The sequence below is a fragment of the Sorex fumeus genome, unplaced genomic scaffold (genome assembly GCF_029834395.1).
Source record: "Sorex fumeus unplaced genomic scaffold, SorFum_2.1 ptg000067l, whole genome shotgun sequence".
Lineage (NCBI taxonomy): Eukaryota > Metazoa > Chordata > Mammalia > Eulipotyphla > Soricidae > Sorex > Sorex fumeus.
In genome coordinates this window covers 5170108-5191714 of record NW_026606124.1, presented here as the reverse complement: position 1 = coordinate 5191714, position 21607 = coordinate 5170108, and the positions used below count along the sequence as shown (strand labels likewise).

The 21607-nt window shown below is 45.9% G+C and overlaps 1 protein-coding gene across 1 annotated transcript in view; it reads left to right on the top strand.

The window, feature by feature from the left end:
• THSD4 (thrombospondin type 1 domain containing 4) overlaps positions 1-21607 on the top strand; it is a 624572-nt gene that overhangs the window by 577382 nt on the left and 25583 nt on the right. The window contains exons 9-10 of the mRNA XM_056128738.1: positions 18531-18706; positions 21382-21478. Coding sequence (XP_055984713.1) covers positions 18531-18706; positions 21382-21478 — 273 coding nt within the window. The remainder of the gene's footprint in view (positions 1-18530; positions 18707-21381; positions 21479-21607) is intronic.

The window sequence follows — 21607 nt, the reverse complement described above, 5'->3', positions numbered from 1 at the left end:
GAAAGAAAGAAAGAAAGAAAGAAAGAAAGAAAGGAGAGAGGGAGGGAGGGAGGGAGGCAGGGAGGCAGGGAAGGAAGGAAGGAAAGAAGAAAGAAAGAAAGAAAGAAAGAAAGAAAGAAAGAAAGAAAGAGAGAGAGAAAGAAAAAGAAAGAAAGAAAGAAAGAAAGAAAGAAAGAAAGAAAGAAAGAAAGGAAGGAAGGAAGGAAGGAAGAAAGGGAGTGAGAGAGAAGGAGGGAGGGAAGGGAGTGAGGGACAGAGGGCGGGAAGGAAGGAAGGAAGGAAGGAAGGAAGGAAGGAAGGAAGGAAGGAAGGAAGGAAGGATGGATGGAGAGAAATCTTTAGAGATTACAGCAACTACTGAGCTCTTCAAAGCTACAGTCTGGAAAACAGTAACTTTACCAGAATTCTGTCTGCACCTATAAATCATGTTCATGTGGGTGTTGGTGCAGATGAGAGGGGTTGATGGAAGCAGGACTCCATTGTGAATGGGAAAATAGAATCATTCAGCAGAGACGCCCGTGTGTCAGGAGTAATCTGAGATTTCTCAGGTAAATGGGACTTTCTGCTCCTGAGGCATCAGACACAGCATTTAAATTAGTACAGCCATCAAGCCAGCAAACAAGACTCAAAAATAGGGTTTAGAGTGAGATTGGGGTGCGAAGATTAAAAACACACACAGTGGCTCTGAAACAGGGGTTCTAGGTTAAAGAGAGAGGCTAGATTCATCCACATCTCACAAGTATCCTCACATCAGGAATGAATAGGACAGGGCTTCTGCCCTTATGAATAAACCAAAGGGGAGGAAAAAAACTTTTTTTAAATCAAGGACACAAATTGCCAATATCTTCCTTAGTACTTGTGGGAATGAAGATAAAATAGGGGGGGGTGGCGGTAACTGAAAGTTACATCACTTAAGATCTTGACTATGCATTAAGGGAGCGTGAACCTCATCCTTCAGTCATGAAACTCTGGGGACAGAGGAGGGGCAGGAGGCATGGAGCCCCTTTCCATTCAGAAGATTGATATAGGGAGCTGGTAGGGAGCGATCCTTGCTATGGTCCAGGTGTGAAGGGGAGAGTTGAAACACAGGAACTGAAGAGGAAAGGAGGAAGGAGGAAAGAATATGGGTGACTGCCCAGGGTGGGCATGTGCCCTGCATGTGCAAGGACCTCTCTTTGATCCCATGACACATGACACCCTGAGCACCAGCAGGGGTAGCCCAGGAGGCCCTCAGCACGACTGGACCTCTTTGGCCAAGTCTCCCCAGGAATGGCCCCCAGGAACCCTGAGGACTATTTGAGAGCTACATGCCCCTCCCTGCACACACACACACACACACACACACACACACACACACACACACACACATACAATAAAGGTGGGAGGAAAGAAAGGAGACCAGTGTGAGAACAGGCCACAGGTGAATGAGTGACTAGCAGAGAAAAACAGGGAAAGGGCAAGAGAAATAGCCAGGGATGGAGGTGCTTGTCCCACAGAGCGGCCAACAGCAGTTTGCTCTCCAACAGCACACATAGTCCCCCAAGCACCTCCAGGACTCAATCTTGGGCACAGAGCCAGAAGTAGTCCCTGAGAACCTCCCAGTGTGCTCCCCACCGTTCCACACCCCCAAACAAAAGGAAGGGAAGAGCTGAAGTTCACTGCCTGACTTGCATCAGAGTCTTGGGAGAGTTATTTACAAATGAACCAAAGGGGCAGGCTGGCCTGTGTCATAGGACGGTGAGAAAGAAGCCCACCTTGCATGCAGCCAACCCAGGTTCCATGCCCAGCACCACAGACGGTCCTGTGAGAACCATCAGGAGTGAGCCCCGAGCACAGAGCACAGAGCCAGGAGTGAGCCCTGAACACAGAGCCAAGGGTAAGCCTTGAGCACAGAGCCAGGAGTGAGCCCCAAGTACAGAGCAGGAGTGAGCCCTGAGCACAGAGCCAGGAGTGAGCCCTGAGCACAAGCCAAGAGTAAGCCCTGAGTCCCACCAGAAGTGAGCCCCGAGCACAGAGCACAGAGCCAGGAGTGAGCCCTGATCACAGAGCCAGGAGTGAGCCCTGAGAACAGAGCCAGGAGTGAGCCCCGAGCACAGAGCCAGGGGTAAGCCTTGAACACAGAGCCAGGAGTGAGCCCTAAGCACAGAGCAGGAGTGAGCCCTGAGCACAGAGCCAGTACTGAGCCTCAAGCACAAAGGCAGGAGCACAAGCCAAGAGTAAGCCCTGAGTCCTACCAGGAGTAAGCCCTTAGCACAGAGCCAGGAGTGAGCCCTGAGCACAGAGGAGCAGTGAGCCTTGAGCACAGAGCCAGGAGAAAGCCCTGAGCACAGGCCAGGAGTGAGCCAACTCCATTTGGGTCAGGAAAGGCCGGGTTCTTGTTGGGTGAGTGGGGCTCTACAAAGATGCAGTGGTTGGGCTCCTGGAATTCCTTCCACGGGGCAGACAGGCCCTTCCCTACTCATAGCAGGCAGAAGAGACTGTGGTCCCAATGGCTGCATTGGCAAAGTTGGAGCTGCCCCCAGCGGAAACATGCCTGGGAGGTCCTTAGGAACTGGGATGCTCATGTACCCATGATCTCTTTCCTGATCTGCAGCCAGCATTGTTTCCACACCCAGAGCTTCTCATCAGAACACATCCCCAGCCCCCAGTATCCACAAACCAGCCCCTGCAGTCTGCCACCATGGCCCCCCGCTGGCCTTTCTCACTCTCCCTTCCCCCCACTCCTCTGCAGGCTTCTTCCCCCCACACGTCCCCTCCAGCGCTCCAAACTTTCACAAGTCAGACCTTGCCCACCTTCCTTTTGCTCCATGCCACACTGCCTGACCCCATCTGCCCTTCCTACTGTCCTCTGCCTGGTGACCTGCTCCTCCCCCCTCATCCACATGCCGCCACCTCTCCTTGAACCTTTACTCTCTGGAAACCTTGCTGGCTTCCCGGTCACATTATGAATCAGCTCCCAAATTTGTGGTTGTGTCCTGTCTCTGTGCTTCTGACTTTCTCTGCCTAGTTTCCTGTTTCTTGTTTCCTTTTCTTTTCATTTCATTTTTGTTTTGTTTTGGGATCATCCCCTGGTGGTGCTCGGATCTTATTCCTAGCTCTTTGCACAGAAATCATTCCTGGAAGGACTCGGGATCATAAGGGATTGTACCTTACCCGATATTATCTCTCTGAAGCCCAAGCTTCTTTTTTTTTAATCTAAATTGTCCACTAACAGGACATCTGACAAACAACATTAATTGATGCTGAAAATACAAGTAAACTTTCCCTGTGGTTAGTAGGTATTCAAAGGAAATCCAGAGTCTAACTAAATCAAATGTTAATATTTGAAGAATGAAAATTAACAATTCATTGCTTTCATTTGCCAATGAACTGAAAACAAAGCCTTGGCATTACCCTTACATCTCTCACAACCCATGACCATAAGAACCAAGAGGAAAGCAAACCTTCCTTCTCTGAAACTGTCATTTTCAGTCCAAATGTGTTCTAGAAAATCACTGCTTTGATTATAGCGGAAGCTCAAACTGTCAAAGCAAATCTGAACTGAAAATTTAGTTGTGATAGGTATATCTGTTTGTTGAGGAGAAGAAGGAGGAGGAGGAAGAGGAGGAGGAGGAGGAGGAGGAAGAGGAGGAGGAGGAGGAGGAGGAGGAGGAGGAGGAGGAGGAGGAAGATTGCTGTTTGAACAGAATTTTTCTGCATCACTACATGTGTTTACCGTTTTGGTCAGAAACAAGAGAGATTTTTTTGAGGTCAACATTCTTTTTTTTAATGGAGGTCAATATTCTTAAACAGAAATATCCAGATGTAAGCAGGACTTTAAGAAGTTTCCAAGAATCTCTTATCTAAATGTTAAGGTTAAAATAAGAGATTAGATAAGAAAACTCTGGCTGATGAGGCACTTCTACTCCACATTCAGTGCTAAGAGTCAAGTTGGAAGATGGGGGAGAGGAGGACAAAAATACCCACATCAGTGTCTGCCTTCAAAACACTCACCTTCTTGTAACTAACCACAAGTATATGGGGGAGTGAGGGTGGGCCACGTATAGAAGAGACCATACCAGTATGACAATAATCACTTGATCACTTGACATCCCATTACTTATCAATTTGCTTGAGCGGGCACCAGTAACATCTCCATTTATTCCTGTCATGTGCTAGTGTAGCCCAGTGGCATCTGCTCGCTCCAGGAACACGAAGAGCCTCAAACCATTTGTTTAGGGTCTTGATGAAGAAGTCTGACCATCTCGTAGGTGGGCGGCCACACATTCTTTTGACATTCCATGGGGTCCAGTTCGTGACAGCTCTAATTCAGTGAATATCTCTAAATCGCATTACATGTCCAGCCCATCAGATTTTCGACGCCTTGGCAAAGGAGCGTGTCTCTGATTCTCAATCATCAACGGAGGTCGAAACTCCAGATTCCTTTTCTCACTTGAGTGAATCGTGATACTCTAAGCATAGCTCTTTCAATTCCTCTTTGGGAGACCCGAATAACGTTCTCATCCTGTTTTCGTAGGGCCCAAGTCTCTGAGGCCTATGTTAGTGCAGGAAGAACAGTGGAGTCAAAGAGATGTGCCCAGAGCCAGAGGTTCTTCATCCTCTTAGCTATTTCTTCGATGCTCTTGAAGGTATTCCACACTGCTCTCTTCCTCCTGCGCAGCTCAGATTGTTCATCATGTTGAGTTCTTGACCTAAGTCGAGAACCTAGTTATCAAGAATATCCTAGTTATCAAGAAGAACCTAATTATCAAGAATAAAGGGATATTCTTGATAACTGCTGCATTCGGAGATGATCATTCCGTTGAGAGCAAATAGAATGTTAGGAACTAGTCCATTTCTCATGAACATTGTCTTCGTGAGATTCAGCTGCAGTTTGACCTTTCCACACTCATGGTCGAAGTCAGCCAGCATTCGTGCCGCTTAGCTAATGTTTGTTGCTATTATAACGATGTCATCAGTGAAGCGGAGGTGGTGTAGTTGCCAACCGTCTATCTTCACTCCCATTCCTTCCCATTCTAGTCGTTGCATGATGTTCTCGAGGGTGGCACTGAAGAGTTTCGGTGAAATGGTATCACCCTGCCGAACCCCTCTCTTAACACTGATGATCGCTTCCTTGTAGAACGGTGAGATCTTGGTGGTTAATCCATAATACAGCTCATGGAGGATCTTGATGTACTGAGTTTGAACGCCCTGTTTGGCTAGGGCTTCGATGACCGCTTCAGTCTCAATAATGACAATAATAGCTGAGAATGATCACATTGGACAAGATCTGAGGGGTAAAAGTAGGTAAAGGGATATTCTTGATAACCTTTCAGTATCAATATTGTAAGCCACAATGCCCAAAAGGAGAGAGAGAGAGAGAGAGAGAAGAAAAGTCCCTGCCATAGAGGCAGGCAAGGGGTGAAGGGAAGGAACCTGGTAACACTGGTGCTGGAAAAAGTACACTGGTGGAGGGATGGGTGTTGGAATACTGTCTGACTGAAATCCAAACATTAACAGCTTTGTAATGGTCTGTCCCACAGTGATTCAGTTAAAAAGTTAAAAAAAAATAACCACTCACCTTCTAGCAAAGCAGCAAATAGATAAAATGTAGAACCAGGAAATAAACTTAGTAGAAAACAGCCAAAATGTATATTTATGAGTAATGCTGCTTATTTCCACCACTACCATTGTTTTTCTTTTTTACAACCTATATCTTTTGTTGTTTGTTTTGTTTGGAGGGGCCACACCTAGTGATGCTTGGGGAAGTCACTCCCTATGGTGCTCCGAAGTGGTGCTCAGAAGACCATAAAAGCCACACCTCCTACATGCAAAACATGTGCTCAGCACTCTTTACAATAGCCAGAACCTGGAAGAAACCTGAATGCCCAAGAACAGATGACTGGTTAAAGAAACTTTGGTACATCTACACAATGGAGTACTATGTAGCTGTTAGAAAAGATGAAGTCATGAAATTTACATACAAGTGGTACAACATGGAAAGTATCATGCTAAGCGAAATGAGTCGGAAAGAGAGGGATAGACATAGAAAGATCGTATTCATCTGGGGGATATAAAGTAACAAAGTATGAGATTAATACCCAAGAATAGCTGAGATCAGCACCAGGAGGATTACTCCATAGCTTAGAGGCCAGCCGGGCATTCTAAAGGAAAGGGCAGCTCAGATAGAGAAGGGAGCACCAAATAAAGGGTGTTTGGAGGATCCTCCCAGGAGGGGAGATGCATGTTGAAAGTAGACTATGGACTGAACATGTTTGCCACTCAATGCCTCTTTTGCAGACCACAACACCCAAAAGGAGAGAGAGAACACAAGGGATTGCCCTGCCACAGAGGCAGGGGAGGATAGGGGGATGGGGGTGGGGGGGATATTATCCATGGTGGTGGAAAATGGGCACTGGTGGAGGGATGGGTGTTTGATCATTGTATAATCGAAACCCAAGCACAAAAAATTGTAAATCGACAACTGTACCTCATGGTGTTTCACTAAAAATAAAAAAAAAAAATAGCAACAAAAAAAAAAAAACATGTGCTCAGCCCACTGAGCTGTCTCTCTGGCCCTAGGCCATACTTTATTTTTCACTAAATTTGCATTTTATGTTTTGGGTAAGAATCATTAAAAAGCATCATCTATATCTACTACATCCATTGATCATTAAAAGTCTAAGTTTCGCTCTGCAATGGACTCTGTTTTTCCTAGTTGCCCACCTTTTTTCTCCCGTCTCTTTTTGGTAGTCCAAAAGTTTTTGGTAGTCCAAAAGTTTATCTTTGTGTCATTTAGTTCATTTCTCTTCTTGGTTTCTCTATGTGACATATGTGAATTAAATCAAATGGTCTTGATATTTGTCCATCTCCATCTGAATTCCTTTCACTGAGCATTGTAACCATCTAATCCATCCATATGGTTGAGAATGGCTGGATGCTGTCTTTTTCATAGCTGAGTAGTATTCCATGTCTTCATTCTCCATTCATCTGTTGCTGGACACTTAGGTTGTTTTCAGCTCTAAAGCAGCCTGAACCACTTTGGTGGTTCCCTTTGGGTGCAACTTTGACCTCTGCCCATTGTGTGGAACATTACCATGACCTGATGTTTTGGGGTAATCTGTGCACAGGGCCTTCCCTGGGCATGTTTAAACCTGTTAATGGAAGGTCCTATTGAAGAACACTGAGCCTCTCTCTGTCTGTGTGTGTCTCTCTCTCTTGAATTCTTGCTACTCATATGCAGTTTTCTCTATTTCTTAGATAGCACTTAAGATCCCACAAAGCTTTTTGAACAAAAGATGGAGAGCCCCCTAAGTGATGGCTCAGGAAACAGAAACCAGTGACACTAACTAATCCAACTCCACACACCAGTATCCTGGAAAGTACTAAAATCCCTGAGTGTGTGGGGTGAGGTGGGGAGTTGAGATTAAACATTTTGAGGAAGCTGGAGCCAATTTGTGTCTTTTAATACTCTGGGATTTGGAAATACAAGAAATATTCCATATTTTATGTGCCTTTTGCCCGTATTAAGATACCTGGCTCCCAACTAAATCAACTCCAGACTACAAGTTCTCTGGGAAATGTGAGTCAGTGCCTGCTACAGTGAACAAGCCTAACCCTAGGACCCAGCAATTCTGCTTCTGGCTGTGTCCCCAGTAAACTGAGGATTTGCATCTACCAGAAATATCATCAAGAATGTTTATAGCAGCTTTACCCTGCTAAGAGTCCTGAACTGGAAACAATCCAACAGTCGGTGGGTAATTTTTAAAGTAAATAGAAGTGTGGCCTCATCATATAATATAATAGTAAATAGTTACAGCTTCTTCTCTGTTTGGGGGCTATGATTCCTTTGGCATCTCTGGATAACTTCTCAGGACAGTGTTTTTAAATCCATAAAATAAGATATCCCAGTGTGTCTGTGTCTGCCAGGACTGGAGATCTGCTCTCAAAGCACATGCTTTGCTTTGGGGAAGCCCTGAGTTCTACTGGCACCACATCACCCCTGAACACTGATTCAGGTATGCCTTCCCACTGCCCCGCAAAAAAATATATCTGCATCTGTGATGTCCAATAAGTGCAAATGTGATTTCTGTTAATGAGGCAGACACCGTAGCACTTGTAGTGGGTTGCTACATACATTTACAAGAGAAGAAATACTACACTTCAGGAAGAGGTGCTTGATGTAATTAACAGACCCCTTCAGGTCTAGGAAAAATAGTTGTGTTCTGATTTTAGGATATACCGGTCAGCTCAGGGGTGCTATGTCTCACTTGAGTTCATGCCCACCGGTAGCATTCCATAGAAGCTTATAGATAAGCAAAAATGGCAGCAACGCCAATCTCCATGGGTCTATGGTGGCTGGCACTCATGGTGTCTGACCCCTTCTCCGTGGGTTCATTGTGCTACTTCCCTGTTGCCTTTTAAGAACTACTGAAGGACTAAGCTTAGAATTTGATAAACTTATCAAATTCTTATAACTTTACTAAACTTATAAGTTTGCCTTAATTTTCCAAAAGATGAACTAGACACCTGCTCATAGTGATCTTTCTGCTTCAAGGAAACAGCTCTTAATTTGGTTCTGAGAACCAGGAGCTCTTCCAACACAGTGCTGTTAAGACTGTGTTGCTGCATAGTGGTCAGAGCGATAGTAGAGCCTGACTTCACTTGCTTCGAATGCAGCTGACCCAGGTTCAATCCCTGGTATCCCATATTCCAACCCCACTCCTGCCCTGCCAGGAGTGCTCCCTGAATACAAAGCCAGGAGTAAGTCCTGAGCAAAACCAGATGTGACACCCTCCCCCCACAACACAAACCAAAAATAAAATAAAAGAAGACTGTGCTGGTAAGCATATCAGGATAAAGAATCAGGACTCGTATTTATCAGCAGTTCCTGTGTGGATTTTGGAGAAGGGCATTGTTGGGGCAGAGAGTTTAGGCTAAATATAGATGACCAGGATCAATAATTAAAACTGGAATAAAAACCAAATGTCAAAAGAGAATCAGTAGTTCCTCGTATCAGACTTTGCCAAAACTTGAAATTCTGACTCAAAGCTTTTAGCCAGAATCCTGAGTCACCTACATCTTTTTGTGAAGCAGTTCTGGGCGTCATTAACAGTCCTGGAACTGCTCACAGGCATCAGTTGTCCTGCAGCTGTTTTTGATCTGCTCATTGTAAAGCTGTTTCAGAAGCTGAAACGGGCATAGGGAATCAGGACATGTTCACTGAAAATCTGATATGGTTTTTTAAAAACTAGATGCTTTGCTATTACAAGGCGAAAGAGTCATCTAAAACCTTAGGGAAGACAGAGATGTCTCCCCACCCTGCACCAGGCTAATATCACTGGGCATCTCAGTGGACTGGAGCAATAGCACAGCAGGTTTGCCTTGCACATGGCCAACATGGCCGATCCGAGTTCGATTCCTTCGCCCCTCTCAGAGAGCCTGGCATGCTAATGAGAGTACCTCACCCGTACAGCAAAGCCTAGCAAGCTACCCGTGACGTATTCAATATGCCAAACACAGTAACAAGTCTCACAATGTTACTGGGCCTGCTCAAGCAAATTGATGAACAACAGGAGGACAGTGACAGTGACGGTGATCTCAGAGGGGGATAGGTGTGTCCCTCCACTCATCTCCCAAAAACCCCAGCAGCCACAAATCTCCAGAACCCAATTGCCACCCTCCTGTTCTACCCTCACAGGCTTGCCCCGAGCCCCCATATATGAGATTGAATCCGCTGGGAAAAAAAAATGCGGGACTTATGACTGAAAGCTCCAGGATTCACAGAGTCGGGAATGGGCTCCCCACCCATCTCCCTGCACTTCTGTTTTCCTGGCAGTCACACCCATGAACTGCCTCTGAGCACCATTAAAGCATTAAAGGCCATGATTCAGATGCACAAATGAATCTTGGAAGAGAGCAGCACACTACAGAGATACCTCCAGACCCCAAAATCACCACCAGTTAAAAATGACTGTTTTAACTCCAAGTCTAGCACCCTATGAAAAAAGTTTAGTATTCCAGGAGTACATGGCCACTTTTGCAGCCACATGACATCTTATACAATTATGAAACTGATATACCAAAAGTCACACACCACATTTGATTGGGTGTAGAGTTGAAGAAAAACCAATTTAGATAAAGGATGTATGTACATATATATGTACACACATTTTATATACATTTATATATGTATATGTATATATATTAGTACACAAGACTCAAATTCTAACAACATGTTAATGATCTCTAATACAGGGGCTTAATGGCCCCAAGATGAGATACAACAATTTTCACACACTTTCCTCTAAGAAAACTTTTTTGATCATTTTTAGTCAATTATTCATAACAATCAATACAAAATAAATTACTTAGCATCTGCCTTTTAGACAGGCTTGGGTGATGGTGGGAAAACTCAAAATAATGGTGGTCGGAAGGTATAATGGTGGTGGAATTGGTGTTGAAATACTGAGTGTAATCAATTACTGTGAATAACTCCTTGAAAATAAAATTTAAGAAAACTTTAGGGAAGATGCACAAGTAATAGTAGTGGATGGTCAAACTATTCCGGATTCTTATTTTCTTATTTGGGGGGAAAATATTTGTAACTCTCCTATGCCATATTTGAAATGATTCTTTTAAAGATTTTTTGACTTCTTGATAACAATTTCTCTTATAGTTTCCATGAAGAGCCTTCCTAAATTCTAAGTCTTAGCTATGTCAATAACTTTATAAATCATGTTTTTTAAATTTAACTTAAAAATTTAAAGATATCTCTTAATGGGATATTCTTTAACAAGAATCTGCTTTTAAATTAATAAAAGGGGAGTGGAATACACACACACATCTCCCTCCTAAGTATTTCTATTTGTACTGTTACTTTTTACAGTAACAAGTCTCACAATGGAGACATTACTGATGCCCACTCAAGCAAATGGATGAACAGCAGGAGGACAGTACTGCAGTGCTACTATTACTTTTTACAGGCACACCATGGAGATTATTATGGGTTCGGTTGCAAACCACCTCAATAAAATGAATATCATGATAAGGTGTCATATATTTTTTTTTGTTTCCGAGCACATATAAAAGTTATATTCTATTAAGAAGAAATAGTGTTATATCTAAAAAACAATGTCCATAACTTAATTAAAAATGCTTTATTGCACTCCCGAAAACATTATACAGGTTCAATGCGATCCCTATAAGGATACCCATGAAATTCTTCAAAGAAATAGATCAAGCACTCCTGAAATTCACATGGAACAATAAACGCCCACGAATAGCTAAAGCAATTCTTGGGAAAAAGATATGGGGAGGCATTACCCTCCCCAACCTTAAGCACTACTACAAAGCGGTAATAATTAAAACAGCATGGTACTGGAAAAAACCCAGGGCCGCAGACCAATGGAACAGGGTGGAATATCCGTGCACACAACCCTAAATGTGTGAACGGATCTTTGATAAGGGAGCAAGAAATGTGAAGTGGAACAAGAAAAGCCTCTTCAACAAATGGTGCTGGCATAACTGGACAACCACATGCAAAAAAATGGGCTTAGACCTCGACCTAACATCATGCACAAAGTCAGATCAAAATGGATTAAAGATCTCAACTGTTGTTACTGTGTTTGGCATATCGAATACGTCACGGGGAGCTTGCCAGGCTCTGCCATGCGGGCGAGATGCTCTCGGTAGCTTGCCGGGCTCTCCGAGAGGGGCGGAGGAATCGAACTCGGGTCGGCCATGTTGGCTGCGTGCAAGGCAGATGCCCTACCGCTGTGCTATCGCTCCAGCCAGGCCAAAATCCATAAGATACATTGAAGTTTACAAGGTCGGCAAAACCTTCAAGGATATTGAGGCTAGTGGTATATTCAAAGACGACACTCCACTGACCAACCAAGTGGAAACAGAGATAAACAAATGGGACTATCTTAAATTAAGAAGCTTCTGCAACTCAAAAGATGCAATAACCAGAATATAAAGACAATCGACAGAATCGACAGGATATTTACCCAATATCCATCTGATAAAGGGTTGATATTAAGGATATACAAAGCACTGGTTGAACTCTACAAGAAGAAAACATCTAACCCCATCAAAAATTGGGGTGGGGAAATGAACAGAAACTTTCCCAAAGAAGAAATCCGAATGGCTAAAAGGCACATGAGAAAATGCTCTACATCACTAATCATCAGGGAGGTGAAGATCAAAACAACAGTGAGATATCATCTCACATCACAGAGACTGGCCCACATCCAAAAGAACAAAAGCAACCAGTGTTGGCGTGGATGTGGGGAGAAAGGGACTCTCCTTCACTGCTGGTAGGAATGCTGACTGGTTCAGCCCTTTTGGAAAAAAGTATGGACGATTCTCAAAAAATTAGAAATTGAGCTCCCATTTGACCCAGCAATACCACTCCTGGGAATATATCCCAGTCAAAATGACATCTGCACTTCTACGTTCATTGCTGCACTATTCACAATAACCAAAATCTGGAAAAAAAACTCGAGTGCCCGAGAACAGATGACTGGTTAAAGAAACTTTGGAACATCTACACAATGGATTACTATGCTGCTGTTAGAAAAGATGAAGTCATGAAATTTACATACAGGTAGTACTACATGGAAATATCATGCTAAGCGAAATGAATCAGAAAGAGAGGGACAGACATAGAAAGATTGCATTCATCTGGGGAATATAAAGTAACAAATTGGGAGACTAACACCCAAGAATAGCCTAGATAAGTACCAGGAAGTTCACTCCATGGCTTGGTCGCCAGCCGCACATGCTGAGGGAGAAGGCAGCTAAGATAGAAAGGGGAGCACCAAGTAAAGGGTATTGGGAGGACCCTCCAAGGATGAGATATGCATGCTGAAAATCGACTATAGACCGAACATGATAGCCACTCAATGCCTCTTTTGCAAACCACAGCACCCAAAAGGAGAGAGAGATCAAAAGGGAATGCCTGGGATGGGAGGTGGGGATGGGAAGGATGCTGGGAACACTGGAGGTGGGGAATGAGCACCGGTGGAGGGATGGGTACTCAATCATTGTATAACTGAAACCCAAGCACAAAAATTTGTAAGTCTACAACTGTACCTCATGGTGTTTCATTAATAAAAATTTAAAAATTAAAAAAAGAAAGTACAATATATCAATGCTATAGCTCCAAAAAATGCTTTATTGCTAAAAATGCTAGCCATCATCTGGGCCCTCAGTGAATTGTAATATTTTTGGCATGAAGAAGATCTTGTAAAAATACTAGTATCTTCAAACCACAATAAAGCCAAAGGTAGTAAAGTGCAGAATACCTGTATTCATTAATTATTTCTAAGATTTTAAGAAAATAATATATGCATATGGTAAAACAAATTTAAGTTGTAATAAAAGGATATAAAATGGGAAATACACATCTTCCTTCTCAACTCCCAGCCCAATCCAAACCCCAGAGTTCCTGCCCTTGACTGGTACCCATTTTATGATTCTCTTTCCAGAAAATGTTATGTATGTGCCTACCCATTTTAGGTAAATGTTTCTATTAAAGGGTGTGTACAAATGATGCCCACATGAGTTCTTTTTTTAAATTTAAAAATGTATCATGGGCTGGAGGGTTAGCTCCAAGCACTGGGCATATGTTCCGCAAGTGGGAAACCCAACTTCCATCCTATTTTTCCCCCCATTTAAACTTTACTTAAATACCGTGATTCACAAAGTTGCTCGTAATACAGTCATTTTGGGTGTTCAGTGTTCCAACACCAACCCCACCACCAGTGTGACCTTCCCTCCACCAAGGTGCCAAGTTTCCCACCTTCCCAGCCCACCCCTTTAGCACAAAATAATTTATATTTCTTGTCACACTATATATCTCACTATATATCTACTCGGATTGGGGCCGAGCATCCTACACCCAGATCCTCCAAATTCCAGTAGGCGGGGGTCACACCCACCAACTGGTCCCCTGACGCCATGTAATCCCATCAACGGCCAAGACCCAGAGACTATAAAAACCAGCTCCCGGAAGAGAACAGCGCAGTCTCCTGCCCCCGCGCCTGGCTGTCCTCACCGCGGCCCCTTGGAGGGGAGCGGGTTGAGCTTTCCTCCCCGCCCTGACCAGGGCTCCGGCAGCTGAAGACCTCCAAGACCAGCCACCACCATGCTGAGACCACTCTCTGCACACATGAAGGTACTGGCAGAGGGACAAAGCCACGCGGGTTCCGGGGCCGAGATCTCCAAGCCTACTCAGATTGGGGCCAAGCATCCTACACCCAGATCCTCCAAATTTCAGTAGGCGGGGGTCACACCCACCAACTGGTCCCCTGGCACCATGTAATCCCATCAACGGCCAAGACCCAGAGACTATAAAAACCAGCTCCCGGAACCGCGCGGCTGCATTCGCAGCCGCACGACATCTTATTATGACATCTCATTCCTACTTTGGACAAACTGGCAGGCTATCGAATGTAGCCTGCCCACACGGCAGAGTCTGACAAACTCCCCGTGGCTTACCCAATATGCCAAATACCAGTAACAATGATGGGCTTTATTCTCCTAAAGAGCCTTGAATATAATCTCAAGGCTAGGATGAAAGAGACGTTACTGGGGACTGCTCGAAGCAATCGAATATATCTCATAACAGTCTTGCTAAGGTGATTGTCTGAGGAGTTGCTGAGCTGTCAGGTGCTAGCTCAGCCTTCTCTGTTATTGCTCTCACAATACATTGTGAGAACATTGAGCTTCTACTCAACTTTCCCCTCTAATTTTCTGAGCTCCTCCTGGGCTGTGTGTACTGTGAACTATGGAGATGCATCTCAGCCGAGTATGCTGAGTCATTCAGCAGCATGGCTGCTCTGGCCAACCAGGTTTTGTGTGGCTGTAGTTTCTCTTCAGATGAACCATCCGGTGAGTCATGGAAGCAGGTGTTGGTGGGGGGAGACGAGGCCCCTCCAACAGAGCAGGAACTCAGCCTACCCAATCCTGAGTTGGTTCCAGTGGCCTGTGTCCTGAGATCCAGCCTACCAGGTTCATCTTAGCAACAGCTTTTCTCCGAGAACCCCAGCTCCCATTCTTGGCACTACGTGGTCCCCTGACTCCCTGAGCACAGAACCACTGAGTGTGATGCAAAAATAGACTAAACTGATATCAGATGAAACACAGTGAGTTACGTTATGGAGTTCTGCCTGCATCCACACACAGGACAAATGGATACAGGCCATAGAGGCCATTGTATGTTTATCCACCTTAGCAATACTCAGTGGGTGACCATTTAAATGGTTTTTTGTGTTGCTCATTTTTTCATATGTCTGCAGAGAATGCTCGAGCGGGCCCAGTAACGTCTCCATTGGAGACTTTGTTGTTACTGTGTCTGGCATATCGAATACTCTCGGTAGCTTGCCGGGCTCTCCGAGAGGGGCGGAGGAATCGAACTCGGGTCGGCCATGTTGGCCGCTTGTAAGGCGAACGCCCTACCCGCTGTGCTATCGATAGACTTTGTAAAATATATTTAACCATCTCCTAGGAATAGAATTCATGACTCAACTCTATGGTCATTTAAAGTTTTAACAGTGCAGCTGATGTCAGTGGGCCTCACAGGTGGAGGAGAGAAAGATGGTCACTTTCTCCCAGTCTGCCTCTGCCACCCAAGACCCAGGATTCTTGTCTTGCCTCACAGAAAGGAATTTCAGAAGTAGACGGACAGTGAAATTACACCGTTTTTATTTGGAGATTTTGAAGGGAAGGAGGGAGAGAAAGTGAGAGATAATAGAGAGTATTGTGCTCAAGAGAGATCCCGGGCTTCTCCAAGGGCAGAGAGATCCCCTACACACATCCCACCATTAGATAGGAAAGCCTGAAAGCACACATCTCAGGAGGGGAGATGCGGGTGACACATGCGTTCAGGCACCACATGTGCCCAGCCACGTGGGTGCAGGCAGCACATGGACTCGGGCAGCATATGCACACTTCCTTTGTTGGAGGTGGCCTTTATAGGGTTTCTCGAACCTGCCCGCACATGGGGCTTCTACCTAGGTAAAAGTCCATTGCTAAGGAAGTTACCAGAGAGGTTGGGAGTAGTGATGGTCTTCTTTGAAGTTCCTTTCCTGGCCTTTTGTTTCTGCAAGAGCTTCTCAGGGTCTGTTGCAGTAGATAGGTGAGGGTCTTATCAGGTCTTAGTTTGTGTTTTCTGCAAGGTTGGCCTTTGCAACTTCAGAGCTATTACTTCCCAGGAAATTTACTGCCATCTCCTGGGAGGAGGGCTTCCCTATCTGCCTGCCTGCCTACATCACAACCAAATCACAGCCCAGTTTGTCTGAACCAGATTACATGCTCACCAGCAAGATTATCGGTGCTTGCTAGCCCATCTGTCAGTATTGGCAGTCTTTAGTGTTTTTATATGTTTGCCAACCTGGTGAGCCAAGAATATTGTGGGTTTTATTTCTTTTTTTTTTAATTACAAACATCATATTTTCTGTTGCGTATGGAACATAGTTTTCTGTGAGTTACCTATTTATCATTTTTTGTCTTTATTTCTTTTGAGCTTTTTGCCTCTGTACTATGTATTCTTGCATTCTACAATTATTCAGTGAGTCCCCATGATGATGTGGTAAATACTTCGCGAGCACTAGAGCTATCCCCATGAGGAAATACCACTCTCATACCCTGTGGGAGTTTTCAATGCCCACGGAGACAAACAAAAATCAGAGCCTGCTCTTCCAGATGTTCCAGAGCACAAGGCCCGGAGGAGGGGTGGAAGAAGACTGCCCGAACAAGGCAACTTCTAGAGAACAGATTTAGCATTCGGGGCAGCGTTTCTGAAAAGAGGAACAGCATTGTGGGGGGAATCTGATGCACAAAGCCGGAGAGAGCATAGCGAGGAGGGCAGCCATGCAGCTTAAGGCTGGATCACATCACCTGGGCCCTGGGACCCACTCCCCAGTGGGTGCTTCCTTCTAGAGAAACAGAGAGTCACGGAAGGATTCTGAGCTCTAGTTGATCTGCTGCGTATTCTCAAAGGATCGCAAGACTAGAAGACTAAAAGGAAGTGAAAGAGGAAAGCCAATACAAAGGTTGCTTTGGTTATTTTGTTTTGTTTTTTAATTAGCCCAGGTAAAATTTGGTGGTAGGTGGATCCTGGATTTTGGCCATGGAATTGCCATGTTTTGTAGACATACGATAATCCGTGATTCAGAATTTATTTGTACATGCTGTGAGGGAACCATGATTGTGACTCCTTATCTTCTGCTGTCCTTGCTGTACTATAGCCACAATGTTATTTCTGGACTTAGTGTCATGGTGTGACCCCAACATTATTCCTGTACTTGATGCCCCTGACTGCATTACCTCATGCTAGATAAGAAGTCAGATGCCTCCCCTTGAAGATGCTCCACCTGTCTCAGTGTGGCATAACAATACAAGAAAAAGTAAGAAAGGAATATTCTTAAGAAATATTGTAAGAAAAAGAATATTCTTTATGTAAAACGACAATGTAAGTGTGTGAATCACACACATTTGTAAGTTAATGGGTAGTAAGTGGAAACAGCCTGTGGCTGGGGTGGGGCGTGGTTACTGTAAGGGAGAGGTGGGAACTGGGGTCAACCAGTGTGAAATCCACATCCTGAAGAGCCACTGTTGATTGCTGCGGCCCAAGGGGCCATGGAACAATATTAACATATCTTTTCTTTCATAAGGAAGGTTTGAATTGTAAACGTTTGGATTTGGGTTTGGGGGTCATCATTTTGGGTTTTGTTTGTTTGTTTGGAGACATACCCAGCAGTGTTCCAGGTTACTCCTGATTCAAGGCCATGCAGTGTAGGGAATCAAACCTGGGAACTTCATGTGCAAAACTGCACTCCAACCTTCTGAGCTGTCTCTGTAGTTTTAATATGGAATCTCTCCATTCTTATATTGGGCTGGGGGGGGGATGTTATTGAAAGAATTAAAAGAAACTACCAAAGCCAGACCGAGCTTACTCGTGGGCCTGCCAATCAGAGTTCACCGGAGTGCAGCCTCCCACCTGAGTAGCAGAGTGAAGAACAGCTTCCCTCCCTGAACCGCAGCCTTCCTCCTCCTCCTCCTCCTCTTCCTCCTCCTCCTCCTCCTCTCTCTCTCTCTTTCTCTCCTTTCCATCCCCTTTCCTTCATCCTCCATCCCTGACCCCCTCTAGCCCTTCATTTTAGACAGAGTCCAAGGGTTTGAAGAGACACAGCAAGAAGGATTGTTTCAGATGCTTTGTTGTGCCCCGGGACCTAGAGGCCCAGAGCAGAGTTTAACACATACTAACTCCAAAGGAAAACCTTGAACAAATAAGCCAGCCACTGTGTGTGCATGTGTGTCTATATGTGTGTATGTGTGTATATGTGTATGTATGTATATGTATATGTGTACATGTATATGTATGTGTATATGTGTGTACATGTGTATGTGTATACCTGAGTATGTGTGCATATGTGTGTATGTGTGGTGTGTGTGTGTGTGAGAGAGAGAGAGAGAGAGAGAGAGTGTGTATGTCTTCTGTATGCTCCAGGTTTGCTTGAGCAATTTCTCCTTTTCTCCAACAGCCTTGCGAAGCCGTTCGGGCCGTTCCATCATCAACGGCAATTGGGCGATCGACCGACCTGGCAAATATGAGGGCGGAGGAACCATGTTCACCTACAAGCGTCCAAATGAGATTTCGAGTACTGCTGGGGAGTCCTTCTTGGCTGAAGGTCCCACTAATGAGATCTTGGACGTCTATGTGAGTGTGGGGATTTAGGGTGGTTCTCTAGACACTGTCTCTCACTGCTTCTGGGGCCCGCGCTGAGAACAAACAAGCAACCAGTCACTGCCTGGCTCAGTAAGAAACACTTGAGCACAGTCCCTGGGCACCCTGGCCTGTGTGCCACTCACCTCGGCTGTTCACCTCGGCATGTACCTAACTCGCCAGGAACCTTTAAACTCCCCCAGATGGTTATTATCGTCAGTTTATTGACCCAGTAAAACCAATTTTACTTGTTGAACCAAATCAGAGGCAAAACACATCCTTTATTTCATGAACGTTGGCCCTCCTCCAGGCCCTTCTCTCCTACTGCTAATTTGGCATATTTTCTTTTTATGGCAAAAGCAAGCAAATGCCTGGGGAAGAGAGTACTGCGCACAGTTCCCAACCCTTCTAAACCCTTTTCGAGCAGACCCAGGAAGAACTCCAGAATACTCCAGTTGACACAGTAAAGCTCAAAGTAGCAAAACTGGGCTTTACCAGAAGGTTCCCGCCTCGCAGAAGACACAACTCTGATCTTACAAGAAAGTACAACATTAAGTTGCCTCGGAGTCTACCATGTAGATCTTTTTTTTGTTTGTTTTGTTTTTAGGCCACATCCAGCGATGCTCAGAGCTTACTCCTGGCTCTGCACTCAGAAATCACTCCTGACAGGGCTCAGGGGGGACCCACATGGGGTACCAGGGAACAAACCCCAGGTCTGCTGTGTCCCAAGCAAGCTCCCTACCCATTTTCCTATTGTTCTGGCTCCCTGCAGATGCTTGTTTTAAAAAGAAACCACTAGAATCCAGTGTTCTTCAAACACTGGGAAATAAGAGATGGGTGATACACCATAAAAGCTCAAAGCCACATTTTGATGGCAGAAATGAACTTGTCCCCCTGGCAGGCCTCCTCCCAGGTCTCCGAGCCAGGCTAGTGTACACAGTCAGTGTGGCATTATTAGAGCTCTGGAGCTGTCACCTCTTCAGCGCCACGGTTACACTCACTCCCCTTGGGCCAAGTGGCTGGAGGACGAGAAACTATAAAGGAAGCCTTGTTCGTTCTGAATATTTGTTTTAGACTGTCCACTTGCTTATTGGAGTCTGGGCAAGTCTCACATGGCATCAGGGCAGAAAACCCAGGCTGTGGGTGGTCTCAGAGACGGAGGCCAATAGCCATCAATGGGGTGGAGTGTGCAGGGCAGAAGAACCTGGGAGAGGGAGGGCGATTCTAGCCCCCGCCACCTAAGGGGGTGTGAAGACAAGTGAGGGGCTGAAGGGAAGATAGGGGGGTGCTCAGTGCTCACCCCCCAGTTTCTAGGTGTGAGGAGCTAATGATGCTGCCAAACCGTTTTCAACCTCTCCACCTGCAACAGGACAGCAGTTGGGTAGATCAGAGGCTCCATTGACCAGGGAGCAGGGAGAGCCAAGGGCAAACTCACACTCTGAGGAACCGAACAGCACCCAGGAGGGCCTCCTCCTCCTCCTCCTCCTCCTCCTCCTCCTCCTCCTCCTCTTCCTCCTTTTTCTCCTCCTCCTCCTTCTCCTCCTCCTCCTCCTCTTCCTTCTCCTTCTCCTCCTCCTCCTCCTCTTCCTTCTCCTCTTCCTCCTCCTCCTCCTCCTCTTCCTCCTCCTCCTCCTTCTCCCCTTCCTCCTCTTTCTCCTCCTTCTCCCCCTCCTCCTCCTCCTCCTTCTCCCCTTCCTCCTCTTCCTCCTCCTTCTCCTCTTCCTCCTCTTCCTCCTCCTCCTCCTCCTCCTCCTCTTCCTCCTCCTTCTCCTCTTCCTCCTCTTCCTCCTCCTCCTCCTCCTCCCCCCTTCTCCCCCCACCATCTCAGATAGGAAGCAGAGATTGGGAGAATGACTCCAAGTTGCAGAGAGTGGTAAGAAAGTGGCCAGCCAGAGGCTCCTTGTCTGCATCCCCCCTCCCCTGCCCCCCTGCCCCCAAGAGCAGGAGCTGGGATAGGGAGCCCGGGGGGTGAGGGGTGCTCCTGCTAGGCTTTGCTGATTCCTCCTGTGTCTTGGTCCCAAACTGTCTTGTGCTGGTGCCTGCTTTTGTTCTCAGCTCCTGAGAAAACTTGACTTGAAAACTGACTTCCCTTTTGCCTGTTTTCCTTGCCATCTGTGCTTCTGGAGCTTCTCGTGCACAAAGGGGATGGGACTCACTGGTCAGTGGGAGAGAGGGTTGGGACTGGCCCTTGCTGAGTCCATCTTAGGGACTGGTGGAGGTCTTTGAAGGACCTTTAGGAGCTGGGCTTCGTCTTTGCACGGCTCGCTCTCGCCACCTAGTGTTCACGCGGGTGCCCTGGGCTCGAAGCGCTTCCTCTGAGGTGGAAGCAGAACCTGAGGCCTGGCCGTGGGTGCTAAGGTGCCCACAGAGAAGTGCTGCTACTGCCACTCTCGTCTCCTGTGTAGAATTGACCAAAACTCCTCTTCAATTTTGTCTTTCTGTTTTGATGATTCCCTCGAAGACTCTGGTTTTCACTCCTCAAAAGCAAATAGCAAAACTGGTCATATGAAATCGTTTTTATCAAATCTCTCCTGAGTCCAGCACTACTATCCATACTACAGGTATGGATCACCTGTCCAGCCACCCAAAGGGCCGCTTAAACCGAGCACCAAAGCCAGTGGGAAGGGAGGGGGGTTGTCCTGCCGTGACGTCAGCCTTTGCATTGGCAGATGATCCACCAGCAGCCCAACCCAGGAGTGCACTACGAATACGTCATCATGGGGACCAACGCCATCAGCCCGCAGGTGCCACCTCACAGGAGACCAGGTAACCAACCATTTCTGGTCACCAGACATGCTCTGTCACTTCCTGGGAAGGTCCCTTCCCTCTCCTGGTGCTTGTATCCTGACTCTCACTGAATCCAGAGAAAATGCATGAGTCACTGAGGTCGCTCCT